The sequence below is a fragment of the Leptodactylus fuscus genome, chromosome 6 (assembly GCF_031893055.1).
Source record: "Leptodactylus fuscus isolate aLepFus1 chromosome 6, aLepFus1.hap2, whole genome shotgun sequence".
NCBI lineage: Eukaryota > Metazoa > Chordata > Amphibia > Anura > Leptodactylidae > Leptodactylus > Leptodactylus fuscus.
Window position 1 is genome coordinate 120144703 of NC_134270.1, and position 25009 is coordinate 120169711.

The window sequence follows — 25009 nt, forward strand, 5'->3', positions numbered from 1 at the left end:
TAAATTTAAAGTAAAACACTCAGGCAGACATTTGTACACGTCAACAGATCAGCCGTCACTTGCATTTAACAAACAGCACAATCCTTACTCTCAATACTTCCTTCAAGGTGGAAAGGTTTTGCAGCTGTAAGCAATCTAGGGCAAACACTCTGCTCCCAAGGTGCCAGCATGGAATACATAACTGCATAAATGCAAATTCACAAGGATGGCAGATTCTTTGCACATGGGAAGGAAAAAAAAAGCCAGACCACTTTTAAAGACCAAGTAACTTGGTTACTTTACAAGTTTTGCTGTCGCCAACCATCCCAAAGTGAGCTAAGCCTAATGGCAGGCAAATTTAATCCAACAGTACTCTTAAGATGGAATGCGTTTAAAGGATAGTGATGCACAATACAAAATAGGAATTATTTATGGTCTCCAAAAACAAAATAACGCTACTGGCTTTGAAGCATCAATGGCTGAGCCTCACAACATTACGTAGGAGCTCCTGCAGGTACAAGAGAGCAAGGACAAGGTCAAAGCAAAGTAGGTAACATCACAGTCATGTCAAACAGTCTGTGGTTCTGACTGCTGGATTCAGCATCTCAATGCCAGACACGCTCTCATAAAGGCTAGCATGGCCCCAAAGAGTCTAAGTCTCAGTCTGAATTCATCTTCCCAATCATTGGCCAAAAAACTGCATATATATATATTACCTATTCACTCAAGGTATGATGAAGTCACAGGACCCATCCAAACTAATAATCCTATTTCATAAATGGCATAAAGGAGGGGATAATGGAATCCATGAAATGATGACCTTGAAAAGGAGGCTGTATCCAGCAACAACACCACAGACTGACCGGTCAGCGATAGTGAATTTGGAAGTTGATAGTGAGGAGGAAATGTTCTACTGTAATGGAAAGGTATTAAAAGCAAAATTAAGAAGCTTTTTTTAAAAAAAAAAAAAAAAAAAAAAAAGCAGCCCCCACACTGTCTGGGAAAAAACGAAAACTTGGGGTCGGAGGGCAGCTGTGGGAAAGCTCGCAGTCTCAGCCCTTGAACATTTACACTCCGAATGTCCTCCATGGAGATCAGGAACTTCTCTCCGCCCCTATAAATTAAGGTAAGGTTCCAGCAGGGAAACACACCCGCAGGGAGGGCAAGTCTATTTATTCTCCCTGCTCCTCACAGGATACGGGAGACAGAAGGCTCAGTCTGGCCACGTGGCAAAGGAGATTAGGGTGGCAACACACACAATGTCGGGGAGGTAAAGATAGAAACCTCCTCTCTCAGCCCCTACCCCACCATTGTCTCTCATGCGATGAGGAAGAGGAGAGAGCGGCTCCAGATCAAGAGTGGATTATCTGTACAACGGATTCTTTCTTCTTTTTAAGATTGCTTCAGGCGCTTGCGAGGAGGGCCAAGGAAGGGGCACTGGGCTGAAGCCAAGGAACGGTATGCTTCTGCCACCAGATGTGGATGAGAGACAACCATAGACTTCCATCCTGATGTCTCCATGACATCAGACGCATGGCTGTGAGGAAAGAGAAGAAGAATACATGAGACAAGTGGCGGGGAATGGAGGCCCCAACCCCAGCAAATCAATGAAAACTACTCACTAGTTGATGAAATCCACAGCCTGAGTCTTGAGCTGGTCAGCACTGTGTAAGTCAGCCAAAATCAGAATCTCAGCAGCGTTCTCCACAGAAAGATTGCTACACAGAGCTTCCTCACACATCACCTTCAGACGTTCCAGAGCATACTGTGGAAAGAAGAGGGAAATTACTCAGATCCCAGGAATACAGCAAAGCTTAGAGTGAAAGTCTGCCTTATATCATCCTGTTTTTAGGTCCAACTTCATTGCTGACTATTTTTATACAAAAAAAACAAAAACACCATTGACACAATCTCTTTACTAAGCCTATGTGACCAAATACATAATTCCTACAAAAAAAATATCATGGCAGGTGTCTGTTGATAGAAATTCAGTAATTAAACTTTTTTATTTTTAATCTATCAATATCTAAAAATAAGACATATAGATCATATATCAGAGACACCAATCCAGTATTATACACAAATCACTAAAACACAGTGAAGCACACAATGTACATCTGGATTCACACCTTCGTAGGAGACTCTGCCGCAGAATCTGCTTAAAATTGGCGGAAAGAGATATCCTGGGGTCCGTGAGTTTCTGATAGCAACTGCTTTTTAAGCGGACAGGGTCTCCATCTTTCAGATCCCCATGAGGACCCAAACGACGGAGACCTGAATGCGAGTGTGAACCTAGCGTAAATGGATGGACCTAAGATCTCCTAATGAAGAAAATCACTAGTGCCTCTCCGGGAACAAAGTAATAACCACTTGGTAGGGCTGGGAGATTAGGACTTAAAACCATGTTATGATTAATTGAACATTTTACCTCGATTACAATAAATTAAAAATATAGGACACTCCCTTTTTACATGCCACACCCCCTATTTATACGCCACTATATTTTGGTTTCATTCTAATCAGATAATGTACAATGAGTGACATACCCTTTAGCCAATGGCAGTGTCAGATAGGATGGTGTAAATGTAAATAATTGAAATAATTGATGTGAACAAGTTTACATGTAGTATTTTTAGGTATGAGATTGAAAATAAAAAAATGTTTAAATACTGAATTTATATTAACAGAAGACAGTTGTGCCATTTTTGTAGGAACTCTAGCTATGTATCATCCAGGAGGCCAGGCCATTTACCTCATTGCATTGGCTACAGGCCATACATGTATAGCAATCCATCAGTATTAGGTGTGTACAGATGTTCAGCCTCTCGATGTAAGGGTAAGTTCAGATGGGGTTTTTTGGTCTGGAACCTGAAGCGGAGGCCGCCTCAGGTTCCAGACCAAAAACTGTGTAGCCACAACTGAAAGACGGTGCGCTGTACTGGCATCCAGCCGCGCACTCCACTCCGGATTAGGCCCAATGAATGGGACTAGTCTGGAGAAGGGAGGGTCTTCAGGCCAAATCGCGAGGCGAAATGGCCTGAAGAATGAGCATCTCACTTCTTTTTTCCGGGAGAAGGAAGAAACGGCTCCAGGAAAAAAAGACCTGAGTGGCTCCAATTGATTTCAAGGGGAGCCGTGTTTTTGGTCAGGATTTTGAGGCGGATACGGCCTCAAAACCCTGACTAAAAATGCGTGTGAACTTACCCTAAGACAAGAGGGTTCAAAAATTCACAAGAACAAGCAGATATCTTAGGGGAAAAAAAGTTGAACTCATATAAGTGGAAAATCTCCTTAATGCTATCCAAGGAACATTAAAGGTTTTTCTTCCATAAATATTACTTATCTTGTATCACAAGATTCAGGGTCTGACAGTGGTACAGCAGTAGTATGGTCATTGCAAAATTCCCTTCCATGAGACTGATGGAGAGCTGTATTCTGACATCTCCATCAGTTCCAAAGAAGTGAATGGGGCAGTGGTCTGATATATACAATACCACCAACCGTCAGACTGTCAGCATTCAGACACCTATCCCATATCCTTTTAAAGAGGACCTTTCACCACTTTTGGGCACATGCAGTGTTATATACTGCTGGAAAGCTGACAGTGCGCTGAATTCAGTGCACTGTCGGCTTTCCCGATCTGTGCCCGCTGTAAAGAGCTTACGGTGCCGGTACCGTAGTGCTCTATGGTCAGAAGGGCGTTTCTGACCATTAGCCAGAGACGTCCTTCTGCCTCGCGGCGCCTATCGCGCTGTGCTGTGGAGCCGGGAGGAACACCCCCCTCCCTCTGCTCACACAGCTTGTCCATAGACGAGCATTATCAGGAGAGGGTGGGGGCGTTCCTCCCGGCTCCACAGCACAGCGCGATTGGCGCCGCGAGGCAGAAGGACGTCTCTGGCTAATGGTCAGAAACGCCCTTCTGACCATAGAGCACTACGGTACCGGCACCGTAAGCTCTTTACAGCGGGCACAGATCGGGAAAGCCGACAGTGCGCTGAATTCAGCGCACTGTCAGCTTTCCAGCAGTATATAACACTGCATGTGCCCAAAAGTGGTGAAAGGTCCTCTTTAAAGGAGATTTCTGGGGACTTCTATTAAACATAAAGCATGAAGAAGCTGCTGGCTAATGTATCTGGAGATTTACTTGATCAGAACCAGCTCCCATCCTTTGGGGCACTCCAACTCGTCTCCAGCTTTCACAGGTATTTCACAACCCTTTTAAGCACATTCTAATGTAAAAACAGCCTCTGATTTCGCTTTTCCTTATGTTATTGGATGACCCATATTTGAGGCCCTGGACTGAGGAATCGGAGATGGCAGGAGACCATTCCTCTGGAGCGTTGCTGCACACTTTCGCAGCAAATGAGCGCAAGAAAAACGTTTGTCTTGTTCAATTTCCCCGCTGTCTCTATGTATATATCTACTTTACAGTGTTTACACCTTGTCCCTGTGGCTTTCTAAAGACGGCTGGAAGTCTTCTCCTCAAAGAGCTGTAATTACTACAACTTTGTTGCATTATTGACAGGGCCGCTAAACCCGTCTGTAGCTGAAATATATTCCCTTTTACGATCCCTCCTCTTATTTATAACCCCGTGGCATCAAAGACATAACGCCTCTCGCTTTATTACCCTGTGCTCCAGGATCAATCAACTTCTCACTAAGTGAGATAGAAACGGCGATATCTTGTGCCGTGTTACTTCCGCCTGTCTACTACGAAGCATCAACGGAGGAGGCTGACAAGGTGCGATAGTTGGAGGTTTACTGCAGATAAATCTAACCATGTCCAAACTGCAAATGGATGTGCAGTTATATTCAATAAAGGCCTAGAAGCCTTGCCTATGCTATTAGCAGTGGGTGCTGGCTCGAATATACAGCAGACATCTACTGCAACAGCTAGGATCACAATTACGTTAAATCCCAGCCGTTTAACCCCATAGATGCTTGTCTATAGGGACCGCAACATCTAGGTGGCTAGACAGAGGGAAATGGACACCCCAGCCAAAAAATAAATAAATTATGGTGGAATTGCCCTTTTTTCCTCAGGCCAAAGGCAAACAGCAATAGTTTTTTCTGCAAATATGGGTTTGTACCCCACAAAAACCATATCCGCATTGCATCAGTAAGTCATCTGTAATCCCAGATCTGCAAGAAGGTTTGTATCATGATGCACCGGGCACCCAGTCTAATTAGCATATGAATAAAATCGAACTTATACAGAAACCACTGAGGCAATCTACATACTAAAGGTAGGTGTGAAATAGCCTTACTAAAGGCTATGCAAGGATGTGATTAGTTAATAATGACTTTTTCCAATGAGAGAGCCACTGCGGCAGCATGATAGATCACAGAAAACAACAAAAACTATGAAAAGTATTCAAAAACATTTTTCAAATTACTTTGCTTAGGTTTTTTTTGTCTTCTGTGTTAAGATCTCAAGCTGCAGCAGTTTAAGCAATTGCATAAGTTCAGGTTTACTCTGCTATATCTGTATATCCAGACTTCAGAGCTGGCTGCACATGCACAGCTATGGGAGTTCCTAAAACAATGGAGCGTTCTGTTGCTTTCAGACCTTCTACAGAAATGAAAGGCTAGAACAGTACAAGTACACCTACCTCACAATTTACACCATCATGAAATAAGATCCTTAGCCTCCATGCTTGTTCTTTATGCACAGCCAAACAAGTGGACCAAACCGCATCAAAGTTGGTACATATAGGAATCAGACACTTGAAAGTTTTAGACCGTATTTCTATTGTTTAGGTCCTGCTATTCTTGATATAGTCGCAAAAGCAAATATAGCACCACTGGCTTCCACATCAATGGCATTCCAGTTATATATCACACCAGACGACCTGTATTAACTAACATGAGCTCACAGGTCCTTTATTCTTTGCCTCACTGATATACACATACTCTTACACCAGGCTTCCATAACAACCCAGCAATATATTCACAAAAACAAATAGTGCACCACTGGTTTCTAGATCAAGGGCCTTCCTCCATATATTATATCATATCAGATTAACTGAATATCCCAAAAAAAGCTAGCCGGTCCTTCATTCTTAGCATCACTGACATACACACAGTTTTAGACCTAGTTTCCATACAAAGTTTTTAACCACACACACTACGCAGACCAACGCGAATCCAGGTATATTTGTAAGAAATGTCTAAGGTTGTGGGGCCACACGGTGGCTCAGTGGTTAGCACTGCAGCCTTGCAGCGCTGGAGTCCTGGTGTTCAATCCCGCCAAGTTCAAAAAACCATCTGCAAGGAGTTTGTATGATCTCCCGATGTTTGCTTGGATTTCCATCCCATATTCCAAAGACATACTGATAGGAAAAAATGTACACTGTGAGCTCTATGTGGGGCTCATAATCTACATTAAAAAAAAAAAAAAAATGTCTAAGGTTCTATAAAATGTGAAATACATAACTCATCCAACAAAATCAGCCCTCCTACTAAGTTGATAGAAAAATAAAAAAGCTACGGTTCTTTGAACCTGGCAACAGAAAATTTGGGATTTAATCCTTAACATTTAAATTAGATTAGTTTGGTGGTTCACAACAACGTCCATGTATGTCAAAAGAACATATGGACTGGGGATCCACTGAGGAGACAAGCCCTTGCTGGAAATAAAGTTTATAAAAAACAGAGCCATTGGAACTGTACCATAACTAGTGCAAAGGCAAAGTGGAACAGTTGCCTATAGCAACCATTAAGATTCCAGAGCCAAATTTCCAGAAGCACTTTTGGAATATAAAGGTGCAATGTGCTATGGCAACCATAGCACTTTTGTTTTGCGCTAGTTTTAATAACTCTCCCGCAATGTATTCTGGCCTAGGAAGCAGAAAGCCTGCTGTAATAAGCCCAGCTCTGCAGCCTTAGCTTGCACAGACTCAATAAATGAGAGGTCTATGTAGCAAATCAAACAATAACGCAGTGTCAGATATCACCAGCTATACCCCTGAGGCTGGCGGAGAAGCAAGCCCGGCTGTCTGTTATTCCTGACTGGCGAGATTGTGGAGGATTACAAGCAGGGAGAGGATGAAGAACGTTTCTTCTGCTGTACTTATAAAATGTTTACAAGGAGATGATTCACAAGATGGAAAAAAAACTTGTACTTCAAGTTGTGGGAGAACCGGTGAAGATTTGTGCTTATAGCTTGGATTGTCAAAGGCCGGGAGGATTCAGGTTTATTCTGGCCAGGAGTTAACTATTTGATTGAATCTATAACCAGTAAAGCTGGGACAATCTACACAATCTACCCCTGATGTGACACACATTCTGATAAAAATGGGGTTGCAGCGACGTATACGCTACAAGTTTGAATGGACGCCAACTCTCCTTCAGGAAAACCTGCAGGTCTTCTCCCATAAAGATCTGGTGTGTATAGGATTTGGCTAGCAAACCAAATCACCAGCAGGTACATTGGGGCCATTCCGATGGTACAATCCCTGTTGAGTATTACATCTTACATATTATTAAAGTTTCACCATCTCTGCCAATGTCTTACACATTTCATTGCTTACAGTCAGAGTGAGAGCTTCCCAATGTAATGTGCCATTCAGGGTCCCCCCGACTACCAAAGAAAGTGCCACCCAGTCTTTCAATATCATTTAGTGCGTCATCCAGGGTGCACCCTCTACCCCAAAAACATGGCTCAAACCAAAATACTAACCATGTCTGGCAAGAAAAAAAGAAGTTAAGTCTTCCCACGGGTGCTTGACCCAGGGTTCCCCAACATGCAATCCAACACTATAGAGGGTTATGTCTCCTCCTATGCACAGCATCATCCAGGGCGCACATGCTTCCTCCTGCACACCACCACTCAAGGTGTGCCTCTATGCATAGCAATGTCCAGGAGGTTCCCCACATGCAACATACCATGAAGAGTACCTCCTCCATACATACACACATGCAGGATTTCCCACCACACATGGTGCCATCTTCTCCATGTACGGCTGGAACCAGTGTGAGATCTCCATTGACTATGCCATCTAGATCACTCTCATGCCTATTGTTACTCACTGTATGCCCCTCAGAGCTGGAGATCTTCTTTAACCTGATGGTATACTAATATGGTTCCCTGTGTAGGCTCTCAGTCTTGATAATTATTCTTAATTAATAAATATGCTAGAGCTGGGGATAATCATACCTTGTCTGCAGCAGCCAAAAGATCATCAGCCATCTTGTCAAGGTTGGATGCTTTCCCGGTGTATATAAAACACATCATTTCCTTGAAGACATCTGGTTCCACATCTTTAATCTCCACACGATTCTAGGTTGCAAAAAAACACATGGTAAATATTCCAAATATTATTCATGTAGGATCATACCTCATCCCTCACGTCACCATCGCCCAAGTGGGTACGAGGAAAAAAGTTGTATATCAAAGTAACAGACTGAACGCGCAAAATGTACAGTGTTTGGTGGCTATGAATTACATTGGGTAGGCAGCACACAGCTGTCGGGCTGCCTATATATCTATATCTGTGATAACTGCAGGCCTAAATTAATTCTGCTAATCCCCTATTAAAGGAGCTCTAAGCAAACAACAAAGAGCTTCTAATATTATTTACATGTATTGATGTGTGTGTACAGATAAAAAGATAGATAGATAGATAGATAGATAGATAGATAGATAGATAGATAGATAGATTAGATGACTTTTCTGGGCTTCTGGTCTAGCAGTAATACTGAAGAACACGGCAGTCAGCCTCTCACTAGTACTAGGTGGCTGATAACAGGGACAGTAATTTGTCCAGAGCAATTGAGATTGGTAGCCATCTTGTTTTCATGTCACATGTTGGTAATGAATTAATTCTTAAATACAATATAATTATTGGCAGCGCTAGTACCAGAGCATTGAGTAGATCATATATATATATATATATATGCATGCTAATGGGGTGGGCAGATTACCAGCACCAGAAAAGAAGAGGCACGCATTGGGTTCATTTATAAAGGCAGCAGTGCCCACAATATGCTGGCGGCTCTGCAAATTCTAAATATAATGCAGAGGGGCAACAGAGTTGGAATTTATTATAAAGAGACTGTGAGGTCCTAACAACCCCAGAGACAGGGGTGTCGTAATATTGGAAAGCAGATGGCAAATCTTTAAAATAAAATCATAATATGAAGTCCAATAAAACGTGTCTGCCCAGATATGCCACATTCTACACAGCAAGAACCATTCTAATACGTGAAATTCCTAGGAAACACCTTTATAAACATCCATATGTCCAAATTGGGCATTTAGAAACGGGTGCACTGATCAGACTGCTCCTTTAAACTTGTCAATGCTATTTCTCGGAGAAGAATCCATGACACCAACAGCGCCTGATGGCTCTTCCAACACAGATGTGAACAAAGCCTTAGCCACAGATGATGACATTGCTGCGGCGAGATCTAGGAGGGTTAATTTACCGCTGTGGTGAAAACTGGTAATGCAAGCAAGTGTAAACAGTGCACTAAAATTTTCCTTCCACTCCCAAAAAAGCTGACTTCAGGCAGTCTTTTTTTGGCCTTGACAGACAGTAATGAAAAAGCAGCCTATTACTTCAGCGAACAACAGTAACAAATTCACGTGGGCAAGTTTATAGGGACGCAGCCTATAACATCAGTGAAGAAAGGAAGACAAACGTTTCACATCTTAAGAGACAATACTGTACCTTCTTACTCTCTTCCATCTCATGCTCAAACATTGCGCTGAACACAGGAGAACGGGCTAAAGGGAAGAAAAAAAAGAGAAAAACATCCAAAATGATCTTGAGCTCATCATCATCCATTACACATTGGATGCACTGACTAAGCTAATTAACATAGGTGCAGTTCTACTTGGCCAAGCATGTCTGTGTATATCTATATTAAGAAAACAGAAGGCTGATGCTTTGCCCGAAGCCAAATTGATGATTCTTATTAGATGTCCGTGTGAAGCCAGACTGAGGATATTCAGTGGCTGCGATCCAAGGCAGCTGAATTATTGGTTCCCTCATTTGGAAGCGGCAGTCATAATCAGATAGCTGGCTACTATCGCTTTCATCCACACCCACCTCAATATTACGCCGCGTTTTTATGACTTTGCTTTCTGCATCATACAAATAAAGTTTAAGGAGTGAATGTCACATCAATTCTATCGTCCTCTGGAGACTTAAAAGTGCCAAGCTCCAAAAACAGTTAAAAATATAGGGACTATAAAAAAAACCTACAAGTACTTCATAAACATATATTCTAATATTAAAAGGGAGTCTGTCACCAAAATCCCCTAACCTGACGGTGTTTTTCCCTTGTGAATAGGTGCCTCGATTTGCCAAAATTACTATTTTTGTTGATATGCAAATAAGCTATTTGGAGCAAAGGGGGCATTTTCAATGCTCCAGAGGTAAGTGACAACACCCTCAATGTTCCAAAAAGACTATTTGCATATTGACAAAAACAGTAATATCTCGGCAAAAGGAGGAGACCGAGGGAAAACACCATATGATTCAGGTAATCCTAACCTGAATCTGCTCTGGATGCCTCTGTGTGAAAGTACGCTAAAGGCTCGTTCACACAGGCCAAGAGGGGGGCGGATTTGGATGCCAAATCCACCCCTCACAATAGAGGTCTATGTAGACCTCCAGCATTCCTTTTTCCGTGAGAGGTTTGTTCCCGCTCACGGAAAAAAGAAGCGAGCTGCCCTTTCTTCAGGAGGATTCCGCGGCTGATTCAGCTGCGGCGTCTGCCTCGCGACACCACCCTCCGGACTAGGTCCATTCATTTAGGCCTAATCCAGAGCAGAAAGCCATGACGGAATGTGTTCGCATGGAGCCCCGTGTGACCTAGCCCTAAGAGAACCAGAACATGGACAACAAGATAGTAAGAACATCAACCAATGGACCCCAAAAATTATTTTTTAAAAACTACGGAGAAAATCCAGAGAAAAACTGATAGCAGTGGATCATGACACAGGAAGTTAACATAAAAAAACCCACCACATAAAACACAATACTTCACTTTAGATTCACAGATACATGGATGCCAGACAAAGTATTTATATAATCTGCCCAATAATCTGGTAACCACCAAACTCCATTAATGCTAAATTAAAGGAATGGTGGTCATATCATTACAGAACAACTGAGGGGACTCATCTACCAATACCTAAATTATAGTACACTTAGGTATAAAGAGGAATCCTATATGTACACCATACGTACTGTCTAAAACGAGGATTCTGTCACACAGGCCTTCATAAATTTGGTGCAATTCTGAAGCGCAACAATTCTGGCAATTTTCTGAATTACCACTCAAATACAAGAAAATCTATAAGTATCAGGAAAATTTAAGAGATGATCATTCAGAAATGGAAGAACAAGACGAGTGGAAGATCATTTTACTATGTCTGAACTACTGGGGAGGGAGGGGGGAAGATACTGTACTGTGCAGGGCCTCAAGGCCATGTTTTAATGTCTTGGGACAACAAGGAGATGTTAATTTGTACTTGGAACCAGCAAATAAATGTTATACTATTCATTTATAGAAGCAATAGTGTAATGAGAGAGGAGAGGTGGAAGAGAAGAGAAGTCATGACGCTGGCGTATCAATGTCACGGCCGTGTTTCAGTGGTGACTCTGGGCACATTATGTCACCAGGAAAGCGCCGGCCACCCTGAGGAGGCCCAAAAGATGTAAGGGCAGGGGAATAACCTTGAGAAATTAATCTTATGAGGTTCACCCAACAGATACTCATTCTTTAAAATAGGCCTGACCTAAATAATCACCAGTAATCATAATCGAGGTAAAATGACCGATTACTCATGATTTTGATCATATTTACCTAGACCTTATATCTATATACATATATATGCATGCATATATAAGTTTTATATAATATATACCCATAGTACCCAGCTCAAAATGTTTAATCTAATTCTTTCCTAACTCATTCCTATCGGTGAACTTTTATATTTTCTGTAGTAAGTGGACCTTCCCAAGTTTGCACCAAACACACATCTGTACAATACTTCAGCTTTTCAAGTTAACAAATATTTGGTTAATATGCCCCCCATCTCTACGGACAGGAAGATATAAAAGTTGATGACAGTCCAGTCTCTCCCCATTTACCACATAGCATTAGGTGTCAGCCATTCAAATGACTAGCTGACAACAAAATATGTGAATCCTTAGGTCTGCTACAGTAGATCCAGCATTGGTAGTAAAGAGGGGAGTGGTCCCAAGTGGAGAGCTTGTTGTCAAGTCTAGTTGATGATAGTCATCCACATAGTTAGAAAAGTTTAGCCAATATGGCAACATCCATATGGGCCGTCACCCAGTTTTCCCGAGATTCTATGAAGGACAAATGTATGTAGGTATGCAGTGATAGGGCTCATTCACACGGAGCAAGAGGGGGCGGATTTTGATGCCGAATCCACCTCAGAATCTGCCCCCCTCACAATAGAGGTCTATCTAGACCGCTAGCTTCCTTTTTTCCGTGAGCGGTATTGTTTCCGATCACGGAAAAAAGAAGCGAGCTGCCCTTTGTTCAGGTGGATTCCGTGGCTGATTCAGCCCCGGCGTCCACCTCACGACAGCACCCTCTGGACTAGGCCCCTTCATTTGGGCCTACTCTGGAGCGGGAAGCAGCGACAGGCGCGTTTTGGTCTTATTCTGACGCAGCTTCACGCGTCAAAATCAGCACCAAAATACATGGTCACAACCCCCGTGTGAACTAGCCCATACAGGGACCTTGGAAAGCTTTGTCACATCCTCCATAGGTAACACACAGCAGTGGAGCATGTTTGGGAGCTCCTCAGGTAGGTCACTGAACTCCCTGCGCGGCAGTCTCTCTACCTGTCAATCATTCCACTTTACAAGGACCGGCAGCTGTTACAACCTCCACATTATCAGCACATAAAGCAATAAGCTTCTCTTTTGCTTGTATTTGTCACAGAATGTGGTGTCAAGGCTGGGATTATTTGCAGTCTTAAAGGCACACATTCACTATGACATTGACCTCTCTGCGCAGATGAATTTTACACGAGAGTTCGCAGAGTCATACTGTTAGCGCGTTTCAGGGTCACCAGCAATGCACACAGCCACGGCAGAGCGCATAGCACGGTGATGGCCAACATCAGCGCTTATGATGACTCATTTATAAACTTTGTGAAACCACCAACCGGGATTAAAAAACAAGTCAGGAATTTCCTGAGAACAGAAGTAACCAGACGACTTGCAATAAGGACGTGCAGCAAAGGGAATACAGAACTGCCTGCTCTTAATCTTAAAGGGATAGTCACGTGGAACTTATACTATGTAACCATAAAATATCACGGCTGTTTACTGCTTAATTATACAGAACAAGATATACAGGATATTAATTGTCTTCAAAGACAAGCCCTTTAAGGCACTAACAAGGAATATGGCAATAGGTAGAAGTCTTAGGAATAGGCATACCACCCACTATCAAAAAAAAAACAACAAAACCCGACGTGTATTCTCCTGATAGGCAAGAGTCCCATCTTTTGAGGCCTGCACCTATCAGGTATTTTTGGCATATAGTATGCAATTAGAATATCCCTTTAAGCACTTTACAGGTCCTGGGTAGTTCTTTATTTTCTTATTATACGATATTTGGAAGCAAAACCACATTTACCTTCTCCACAAAGAAATCAATAAACATATAATATCCCCCTCCCCCCTTATCAACCTGCACTCAGGATATGCCTTGTGTAATATGCTAATCCCGCATATGCCCACATTTCATGACAATTCTCTCCATAAAGTGACTAAAGCACCAGCTGCAAACTGCTACGATTTCAATGAAAATGATATTTTTATGGCATAAAGCACTGATACACAGGTGCAACATTATACAGCTCTTGGAGGAACATTCAATTGGATTTTTTGGACTAAGAAGATGATTTAAAAAAAAAAAATAAAAAAAATCCATTGCCTATCTGTATTGCAGTCTTAAAAATAATCCTGCTAACTGTAAATGCTTAATAAGAGAAACAGCGCCCCTCTTGTCCAGAGGATGTGTCTGGTAATGGAAAGCAGTCCCTTAATATTGCTCTTCAACAGCAGATATTGCCAGGGGAAGCCAAATCTAGTACATGATGGGCATTCAAATAAAGCAGGAGTCTATATATTATAAGGGCGGCTCAAATCCACCAGAATGGGAGTCACTCTTATGCTGCACCTCCTTACATTTCCTCCCTCATCTCTATCTACCGCCCAACCCATGCTCTCCGTTCACTCAATGACCTAATATTTACATCCTCTATTATCAGAACCTCTCACACTCATATACAAGACTTCTCCCAAGTTGCACCACTTCTCTGGAATGCTCTACCCCGGACAATCAGATTAACCAATTTCTACAGTTTCAAACACAAACTAAAGGCACATCTTTTCAGACAGGTCTATCATAATTCCTAATGTAAACCCTTCCGTAGTTAGAAAACCTCCTCCGTTCCCGCTCCCACATTAACCCACATGATATGATTTGTTTGAGACTAACTTTATATGTCCAAGAACCATCTACACAATAAAGGACACGACTGGTGATGGCTCATACAGTTCTAAGTTTATGTAATGACAGTAACTTCTATCACAAAATTGTCTGACCACTGTATAAGCAATGCTACCTCCAATGCCACCCATGCTAGTGTCCCCCCCTCTATCTCATAGATTGTAAGCTCTTGCGAGCAGGGCCATCAGTCCCATTGTGTGAAGTGACTATTTCTTTGAATTGTATCTTTTTGTCTGTACTTGAACCCTACAAATTGTACAGTGCTACGGATTATGTTGGCGCTATATAAATAAATTGTATTATTATTTATTACTATGGAGAAGACTCCTGAGGAGAGAAACCCCAGTATGACATCTATATGTCAGTATAAGAAATATGGATAGGGATTGCTACACTATGGCTCAGTAGACAAATCTGCATCATCATTGCTGGGTGTAGGATTTATCATATAGCAGGAGACTGTAGGACTCATATTCCGGCAGATTGACCCCTTTAGATCACATCATCAATACTGATCTCAGCATCTGATTCTTTAGTAGGATGGGGGCTTCATCTCTCAAACCCCCTTGACTTAATCGTGGGATTAGAGCAGTTGCCATGGTAGTCACTGAAAAAAAAAACACTGCGATACAGAAGTATATTGTACAAGCGATCAAACAATTGCATATTCAAGTTCTCTTTTTGTAACTTTTTTCTCTTTTTGTAACAAAAGCGTGAAAACATTTTTTTCGTATTAATCACCTTGCCTTCCCAAAACAAAAGGAAAAAAGACAAACCTACCCAAAAAACATTGTGGTTTGCCTTGCAGAAAAACAAGATGTTACAGAGCTCTATCACAAAATTAACTTTATATAATAATTTATTTATTATTAATTATTATTATTATTATTATTAATTATATATGCATGTGTAGCAATAAATTTGTAAAACAATGTAAACATCAGGGCCAGATTGTAGGTAAAACCACCAACTCTGACTCTCTTGCCACAACCTGACCCAGACTCCTTCATAAATGGCTGACACAAGCAGCACAAAAAAAAGCTAGTGATCGAATGCCTAGGAAAGTAAATCTGCAAAAAAATTATGCATCTAATTATACAATATTAATAATTTTACAATATATAATAAGATGTGATTAAATACAAAATTTCTTGCAAAAAAGTGTCACTTAGTTATGTCAACGGCGAATTAAAGACGTTGTGGCTTTTCAAAGACAGAGATAGAAAAGCAAACAAAAACATCAAAACAAAAGAACTGAGTTCTGAAGTCAAAAAACAGACTGCATCCTGAACAGGTTAACTAGAATTGGTCTGAGCTTCACGTAATACCAGGCACAGCCCATAGACAAAAGAGGAACAGTCTCTTGGAAAAAGCAGGTTCTTTGTAATCCCCTTAACAACTCATCTTTTCCTTTAAGAGGAGGCAGAAGGTTTGACACAGGTGGTGAAACCACTTTGCCAACACTTTCCTTGCATCGTTATTCCCCCTGGACCGAAACCCAAGAGGAAAACTGAGAAAACACTCTAAACAAAAACATTCACAAAATTAAAAAAAAAAAAAAAAAAATCCTTCTCCTATTACAATACATGCAAGCTGGCAACAAAGCAAAACCCCAAGCTCTGCTAGGCGAGGCATGAAAGGCAAACCTATTCAGTTATACAGTTACAAGCCAGTGGGGATACCAGCTTGCATAACTAGGTACAATTGCTATTCTAGAGGCTAGGAAAGCTGGGTAACAGCTCCTGAGAGAGCCGTCATGGCCGCCATATTGATTGTTGCTTAGTTTTCAGAAAAGTAATCTACATAAGAGGTCTGGGGTAAAATGTTTTAAGGTACAGATTAGACATGGGGCACGAGCACCTACAATCACCTTTAGAACAATGACAGAGATAGTCGAGTACAGAACTCATAAAAGGAAAGTGGCAACAGTAATACATGTGCACATTCGCTCCATTCCCTTATCCCCCACGCACATGCATGCCATGGTTTTACCGCTAGCACACTCTCTTCAGAAATGGGTTTTCTTAAGAAAAAAAAAAAAAGAAAAAAGAAATAAGCCTAATTTACAAAGGGTTATTCCCAACTCAGACATTTGTTCAACTGTTCTAACCCCAATGCATTCATTTTCCACCTGGATACAGCAGCTGCTACCTAGGCAGAAGGGGTTCAGGGTCCACCATTTTCAACCATGGGTACAGCTCCTATTTACTTTCCACTTGGCTGCAACTGAAGCCTCACCAGGTGGCAAGGGGGTTGGTGGATCCCATTTCACTGCCTAGGTGTGGGTCCCAGTAGGTCCTAGATCTGTCAGAGATTTCATTTAATCACTGCCAAACCCCTATGACGAGACTGAAAAGACTAAACTGCAAGGATGTAAGACAAGCAGTATTATCAATGGGTCAACGCCACAATTTATAAACCAAAACAGTATTACCGTATCCTATAGATATGTAAAACATAAAAACGTGACTCGTACAGTTATACTCGGACCATTGTGTTGTGCTCTATTATGACCATCTGCATGGAGTCTGTATACTACTCCCTCAGGACTCTCAGGCTTCCATCAACAGTCTAATAAATGCTTGTAGGTCACACGGTTTCCCTTGAATCAGGCCTCGGACTCATTGTGTGAGAGTATGTATACTACAGACATGAGACCCCAGGGATAGGCCAGTCAGAAAATTACATATTCTCATACTAAGCTATAGATGTCACCAATTTACATTACCCATAAAGGTGATCACCCAACTTATCAAAGCTGGAGTACAATACAACTGCATAACTATAGAGGTAGATGCATTCAACTATGAAATTTGATATACCTTTCAGACTCCTTGGAAAGCTGTAGTCCTGTACACCTCTTATTTATGCGACAATTCTCAACCCCCACCCCCTACCTTACATAAGATCCGCACTTCCTTATTTTGGCTTACAATTAATTACTTGCAATAAACAATGGGTGACATTTGGATATTTTTTAGGCTGTAATTTAAGAACAGAACAATGCAAAGGATCTGAGCCCTCGGCGGCGCTTCTATCAGTTCATCTAGCACTTTTCTGTACAATCATGGAATAATTTAGCACGGAGCAGATTTAATTAAGAGGAAACCAGACACCATCCAACCAGAAGCCAGGACCAACACAGGGGAAAACTTTGAGAAAACTTGCACAAGAGACCATTAAGACCATGTAGTCAAACACTATCTGGGTTACACACACAATGTGAAAGCCTAAGCACATACTATTAAAAGGGATTGTCTACTCATGCAAGTCCTTTAATGGGAAGGTGCCCTAAACATGAGTGGGGAGGGGGAGCAGCGTCCCACCTCGCACATGCTTCATGAATAAAATATTTCTAATCATAGGATTGCATAGATTTCTATGTAATTACCCTGTCTTATCAGCCATTCCGCATATCCCCCTTCTTCAGCCATAGTCCTAGATCAAAACCAAATTTTTCAACCACTAAAGATGCTTTTATTGGGGTATCATTTACCGTTAACCCCACCCACGTGGCTAAAATGTAAGCTACAATAGAGCTCCAGAATAAATGGCTCTACTGTCTTATACATTGTTTAGGGTCTTCTTAAAGGGATAGTACTGTTATGGACACTTATTCCCTGGCCTGTCGATATGGCGTAAGTGTCCGATCACTGGGTCCACTAGTGATCAAGATGATAGGAGAGTAAAAGTCTCCCTTAGGCCTCCTTGTGAATGGGAGCAACAATGGACTCACGTGACCAAGGCTCCATTTATTTCTATAAAGCTGCTGGGCCTGTATAAAACTGGCAGAAAAATGTTGGATGCCATTATAGTCTATAGGGTCTGTGGGTAACTGCTGTTTTAGTGGGCAGGGTCTCTGTCGTTCAGGTCCCATGGCGGATACAAACAACAGAGAGACGGCGCAAGTGTGAACCTAGCCATAGAGGGAATTTCGGTGCCCCAGGCTCCTGATCAATGGGGAACTCCCCAGGCTGACACTTATCCCCTTTCCTGTGTATAGGGAATAAGTGACCATAACGGCACAGCCCCTTTAAATTCTGTTACTGGAAATCAAAGGGCCATTCAAACCTTTCCTCCCTTTTTCCCTGCATGACTCAACTGCTGTGAGTCCAAACCCGGGGTAAACGGGGGATGATGACTGGGCTTAGCGCCAGAGAGGCAACGATTTGCAGAGATGCGCCCCCTTCCCCTGCACCAGTCACATTTTGTATATTACTAAACAATCATGTCCATAATAAGCATGCATTTTAATAGTATAGTTGAGTTTTGCAAATTCTTGGTGACAGATTCCCTTTAACATATCAGAAAATCTTTTTTAATCCATCTTTAATCAGAAAGCTGGAAACCATTCAAGTGAAGCCAGATTTTCTGAAAAATGTGACATTCCTCTGTATGATGTAATAAGACAAGTCACAAGCACAACAAGGAAAAAAAAACTAAAGATCAGGATCAATGCATTGGCATTAGACAGACCTGCAAGGATGGCTTTGTGCGCCTGAAATTCCTGCCCCGCCACACACAGGCAGCAGTCTGTGAAGCGAGAGTTCTCCCATAACCCTCCGAGTTCATCAGCTAAGCGACATTCTGGTACTTTCACCATGTTCATTGTGTTCTGACCAGAAATGTTTACAGAGTCCTGTACAACGCTGACCTAGTGAGCAAGACAGGCAGATTAGATGATGAAGAACATCAGCCCTTGGGAGAAAGTAACTACAGGTATAAATGGGTTGTCCAGTCTGTATAATGAAGTTAGACAAATGTATAATAGTATTTGTGTCGGAGACTGAAAACAATCATATTTATCACATATGAGGGCAAAAAGGGGGTTAGCCAACTTTCTAATATTTAAGAACTATCCTAAGAATAGACTATAAATTTTACACCTGAGGGGATCAGTCATGCTGGAAGGTGCACTGTGTAGTGCAATGTGTAGTGCGGGGCTTAGGCATGGCAGCATCGCTTCATAGAAGTTGATGGGACACCACTGTATTGCATTAGCAGGCGTTTTGTTGACCAGGAAAAGCTGATCTGCTGGGGTCCTGGCCATCAAAATTAGAAAGGTGGATAACCCCTACAATTGTATCCAGTCAAGGCAATTTGTGATATATATATTATAGTCACAAAGACTGACTTAAAGGGGTTGTCCAGTTATCCTAAGGATAAGCCATCAATATTAGATTTGCAAGGGACTGAGCTCCTGCATGGACATGTGAGCAATGGATGTGATGATGTCACTGGCTTAAGAGAAAATGGAACTCACCCAAATTTCACATGTCCCTCAAACATCTGAGTGTCAGGCTTTTGCAATCTTATATTGATTGTCTATCCATAGAATAGGTCATCAAGACCATCATTTCTGAAAACCTTTTTGGTTGCCTGGACCCATTACATATCAGATGGTCAGACGGCTCAACCTATACACATCTGAAGTGTGTGACTTGTGTTACAGACATTTCCTGTATGAATACAGCGTAACAAACTATCAGGACAGAGACTGTCTGTACTAGACTGGGTACTGCTGTAAGGGCGGGTTCACACCTGCGCTCGGTCTCCGCGAGAAACTGGACAGGGGACAGAAACACGGCAGTCAGTTTTCAAACCCATTCATTTGAATGGGTTTGCAGAGTGGCCCCCTGTGAGCGTCCTCTCCGCGGCAAAACAGGTTTTTTTTTTTAACCGGACACAAAGTCCTGCATCTCCGACCAGGCGCTGGTGTGAACCCGCCGTAACAAATAATCAGATATGAGAAGTATTAGGTCTGTACAAGACTTCAGCATCAGTCATCAATATGTTGGACATCTGCCAACCTGCTATTTGAAGAGTCCAAAGAGCTTACAAGTGCTGTGGCCTTTTGACTATTGCAATGACATCAGTCAAATGATACAGCAGCAGCTCAGTCCTATTCAAGTGAATGGGGCTGAGCTACAATACCAAGCAAAGCCCCTACAATGTGGACAGTGCTATGAATGGTATTTAACTACCGTATCTGATTGATGGTATTGGACTCCAACAATTATATTTTAATGACCCATCTTCCTATATTATAATGTAACTATAGCAGCCTCAATATAAATGGCCAATTTCAATACAGTTCCATACCTCACAAAATAGGGTCAACTTGTCATCTGGAAGCAAACCATTGGCTTCATCAAGTAGGAAATCCCTACGGATGAACTTCTTAAAACCCCAGTCCTTGCCCTGGACAAAGCGATATGCTCGCTGGCTCTCTGAAAAAAAATAACACAAGACATTATGGTTATATCAAGGCCAGGAGACAATGACAAGGATAAAATGCAAAGGAACAAAATGACCACATACCCATTGCCTTAGTCTCTTCTCCCTTGGCATTGAGGATGGAGAACTTAAATTTGGCGCGCACCTCACTCTTTGGACAACTGACTAGCAGCAGATAAAGAGATAAATAATCCTTACTCTCTTCATCCAAACCTTTAGGATTTACTCGTAGGCACCTGCAGTTAAAGGAGCACAAGATATCCTTTACATCTGTATAAAATGTTATCAATGCATACATAGTGTCATTTATGCTGCTATCGTGGGGTTGCCTTCAGTCACACATTGTTACTGTAACATTAGGATTATCAATGTTAACATCCAGAAGAATCCTTTAAGATATATGTTTAAGATGTGCATCTACATTAATGTAAGGAATTGTACAAGCAGCCATTAAACAATACAGTAATACTCCTATAACCTGTCACTAGCACTCAGTCTAGAAAGCCTGATTTTCTGGCACATAACTGCAAAGTAATAAGAAATTTCACAAAGACTAAGGCAGAACATTGAAGGCATTGCACCAGGATTTCAAGGATGGCTTTTGTTCCTAACCTATAAGAGTCTGTTGAACATTCTGGCAGTTCTGTAACCCACGTGATAGTCCAGTACCTATCAGGCTCCAAAAATAATATATAGTAAATTTTGGAATTGTTCTCTGTGTTTACTGATAAATAAATGTGAACACCTTTGGTGTTCCAGGACTTGACTCACTGATAACATACTGCTAGCCTGGTTAATCCATATGTCATCAAGGGTAGGAAATCCTTTTATGGTGGCCTGTACTCTGTAAACAGATTGCAGTCATAAAATAACCTGTCTACTGAATGGCTGACACTAAAGCCACAAGACAATGGGAATTCCATGGGGCCATCCTATTTCATTATCATAACACCTTTGACCCCTCAAAATGGCCAATCAGATATTAAATATTATATAGGGAATAGCCCGTTCTGCAGTTCTCTGATGTCTGCTACGGTAGATAGGCTGCATGCTTTTACCATTTCAGTTTATCATTGGCTCCTGATGAGAACGTAGAGCTTTTTATCACCTCGCCCATTTCCTCGCGGCAGAAGCTGAAATTGTTGATTGTCCACATGTATGAAAACTTCACGACTTTTATCTGTGTTGAGAAACATAAAACCTCAATAAACAGCCTCAGGTATGAAGGGGAAAATGTCAATGGAACCTTGTTATAAGATTGGTAGAACAAGACACTTCACCTGAGTATAACACCAGCTTTCAGCCACAGGACCACTGGACATCTCAGCCGGGGGAGGGGGACTTGGAACTCGCGACATCGCCAGCTTGGAAGCGTTTGTAAAGCGGAGGAAGGAGCCCAATGGGCCTTCTCCTAGTAGGAAAAAATATATAACCTTAAGACTCTATATGTTATGTATATGTTTTATAGCACCTAAAGAAATCTGGGTGCTCACAGTGAACCTCTTATTGTCTCCAATTTTCTATGAAATCCATAAGAAAAAAAAAAATAATAACAGTACCATGTTCTATCACATGCCACATTACAAAGGTATTGCATAGAGTGAGAATATGTCAGAACACAGAGTGCCTATGGCACTGTAATTCAGAGACCCTATAGGGTACAAACATATTTTGAGTGATTGCATATTACAAGGATAAGCCATCACTTTATGGTTTGTGGTCCAACCTGTATGGTATCAGCAGATACTGAGATACGGAATCACTTCACACACAGGCCAAAAGTCACTTTTTCTATGTAACTCTATGAGAGTCTGTATTCTATGCTCTTATAGATTTACATAGAAATCAGGGACTTCCAGCTGGTGTGCCAATAACATGACCAGCCAGGTCATCATTCCGGTGCTGAATAAAGTCGACAATGCACCCTGTGAGTACAATTGTTCAATTTACATTAGTACGCCCTGTATTACAAAGCTAAAATATAATTTGCTAGAGTGAGGTATTAAAAGGAATCTGTGATTAAAACCCAGCCCCGTAGATAAATCAGTTAGGATCGCCTGAACCAAACAGTGTGTTCCCCTTGTGAATTGGTACCTCAGTTACTGAGCTATCACTATTTTTGTCAATTTACAAATGAGGTCTTTGGAGTAAGGAGGGTGTTGCCATTGCTTCACAGAGATATTAAGCAATGCCCTCATTGCTCCAAAGAGCTCATTTGCATATTGCCAAAAATTGTGACAGCTCAGCAACGGAGGCAAAAGACAATTTGGTTCAGGCAACCCTAATCTATCTATCTGTGGAGCTGAGCTGATAGACTCCCTTTAAGTGTATCTGAAACTATAAAAACAAAAAAAACACTGGCATGTCATAGGGTTCACATCTACATTCGGGCCATTCTGTTCCCCTCTCTGTATGAAAAATGCGGATAGAAAGGCCCTGCAAGCAGCACTTTTCTCTACATATTTTTTTTGCAGAAACCACATGGACCCCATTACAGTCTATGGGGTCAGTGGGTATCCTAAGGTAACCGATTTTTTATGAGATTATGAGGATTAGGATTCTGTTTGGGGGGTCTCCAAGTAGACTCCCTGAACGGAAACTCATGCGCAGATGTCAACTGGGCCTTATCCATAGCTGCAAATGCGATTGATGATGAGGCTGTAATGTTATGCAGGCCACTGTCTCTATTTGGTTCCAGTCAGCTTCTCAAAGGAAAGTGGAAGACTACGGATTTTCATTAAATTTATAGGTTATACTGACCTCCCAAAAACAGCAGCCGGGAACCAAATGCATACAGTGTTATGCACAGCATTACAGTCCACGGTATCAGTGGGTGACTTTGACTACTCACCTATAACCTATCTTCCCATATAAAACATGCACTACATGTTACAAAACCCAATCACTGTAAACAGGTTGAGATGTGTTCTGGGCCAGTTTACATACATGGAGTTCACATGTGTTTAACTCCTTTACAGCTCACTTTACCTTTCAATACCGTAGAAAACTTAGAGCAGCCACTGTATAGGTCGTTGTCCTATTGCAGATTGAATTTCCACCCAAGTTCTTGGAAACCTTTAAAAAAAAAATTGAATTAGTGAATTACTGACTCGTACTGTAGATGTGTTTATAATGTATTCAGACTACAGATTATCACTCACATCAGCTATGGTACAACCTACTATCTCACTATTAGCGTCACTGAGAAGGTAGTGGCATCACCACTACTGTACAGATTGTCGAACATAGTCCAACAAATCAAATACGCGTGAGCTATGTTAAATGATACAAAGCTTTATAGTTATGAAGAGTGAACACTGCAAGGGCATATCATGGAAGAAAACCTGAGCAATCTTTGTGTATTGATGTCATACAGACTAAAAAAGAAGGAATGGATAGTTACATTTGTGGATGGATAAGGCTATTCTTCCTTGGCTACTACTATTGCGATACATATGTGGCAGCAGATATGGCAGATTAACTACATTATACACATACACACATCAGCAGTCCATCTGTATTATGCTATACACCATCACCAATAACTCAGGCAGCTAAACAGTTACTGTGGGGATACAGTGTGACACAATGTAAGTAGTGACAGATCCAGACACACACGCAGCAGCACTCAGGCACTATACCTCTGTATGACAGTATGGTTACAGAATACTGATCACCCCACAAGCACAGGAAGTGTTCATTCCAAGTATTATTCAGCTGTCAGTTCCTGGTTCGTAGCCCCTCCCCCCTTAGGCTCCCAGGGGCCCCAATTCACTTCCTTTCGAGCTACGCAGTACTAACACCCGGCTAACCGTCAGCACCCCCTAGTGACCACTGCTAAGGGTCCCCTAAAACCTCAACAGGCAGGGAAGCTCATAAGGTGTCAGCATATGGGGAGCAAGGAATGCTCACTATCTGGCAAGAGAGAAACCCTGCAGAGCCGCACTGCGCAGGCGTAAGCCGATAGGCGGTAAAGCGCCTGCGCAGAAGAACACCACTGTTTCCTCCATATGGGGGAATAGTAGACGCTACGCAAGCGCAGTTGAAGCTAAAGGGAAGAAGACGGCGCGCAGGCGTAGTACGCACTTCAAAGGGACAGCTATAACACCTTATGGGGGGGGGGGGGGACAACACATGCGCATTACAAGCTCATTAGTAGACACCTACCGGTTGCTAAGTTAGTGGTTTGGAGTCCTTATTATCGTCTCAATTACCGTCAGCTACCGGCAGAGTCGCCGGTTCGTAACGGAGAAAACAACATTTACCGCACAGCCAGTAT

General features: G+C 41.9%; 1 protein-coding gene across 2 annotated transcripts; it reads right to left on the reverse strand.

Annotated features, from left to right (window-relative positions):
* Nucleotides 1–391: 391 nt before the first annotated feature.
* On the reverse strand, nt 392–25009 carry SPOP (speckle type BTB/POZ protein). 2 transcript variants are annotated; one of them, XM_075278365.1, is made up of 11 exons: nt 24898–25009; nt 23719–23805; nt 22011–22141; nt 21789–21910; nt 20815–20966; nt 20596–20723; nt 18970–19147; nt 9654–9709; nt 8138–8260; nt 1602–1744; nt 392–1516 (listed from the first exon to the last, which is right to left on the reverse strand). In XM_075278365.1, exons 3-11 carry the CDS (start codon nt 22086–22088, stop codon nt 1372–1374), a joined length of 1125 nt encoding a protein of 374 aa, XP_075134466.1. In that variant the 5' UTR covers nt 22089–22141; nt 23719–23805; nt 24898–25009; the 3' UTR covers nt 392–1371. The 2 variants fall into 2 exon arrangements, with proteins under 2 accessions (XP_075134466.1, XP_075134465.1); XM_075278364.1 differs by lacking the exon at nt 24898–25009 and adding an exon at nt 24372–24667.

What these genes read in the sequence shown, in the direction of transcription:
- SPOP (XM_075278365.1), bottom strand. Translation starts at nt 22,088, where the DNA reads ATGTCGCGAGTTCCAAGTCCCCCTCCCCCGGCTGAGATGTCCAGTGGT. An exon ending in AGTTGACCCTATTTTGTGAG is followed by an intron (nt 19,148 to 20,595) that starts GTATGGAACTGT and finishes CTTGCTCACTAG; the next exon opens with GTCAGCGTTGTACAGGACTC. An exon ending in AGATGGAAGAGAGTAAGAAG is followed by an intron (nt 8,261 to 9,653) that starts GTACAGTATTGT and finishes TTTGCAACCTAG; the next exon opens with AATCGTGTGGAGATTAAAGA.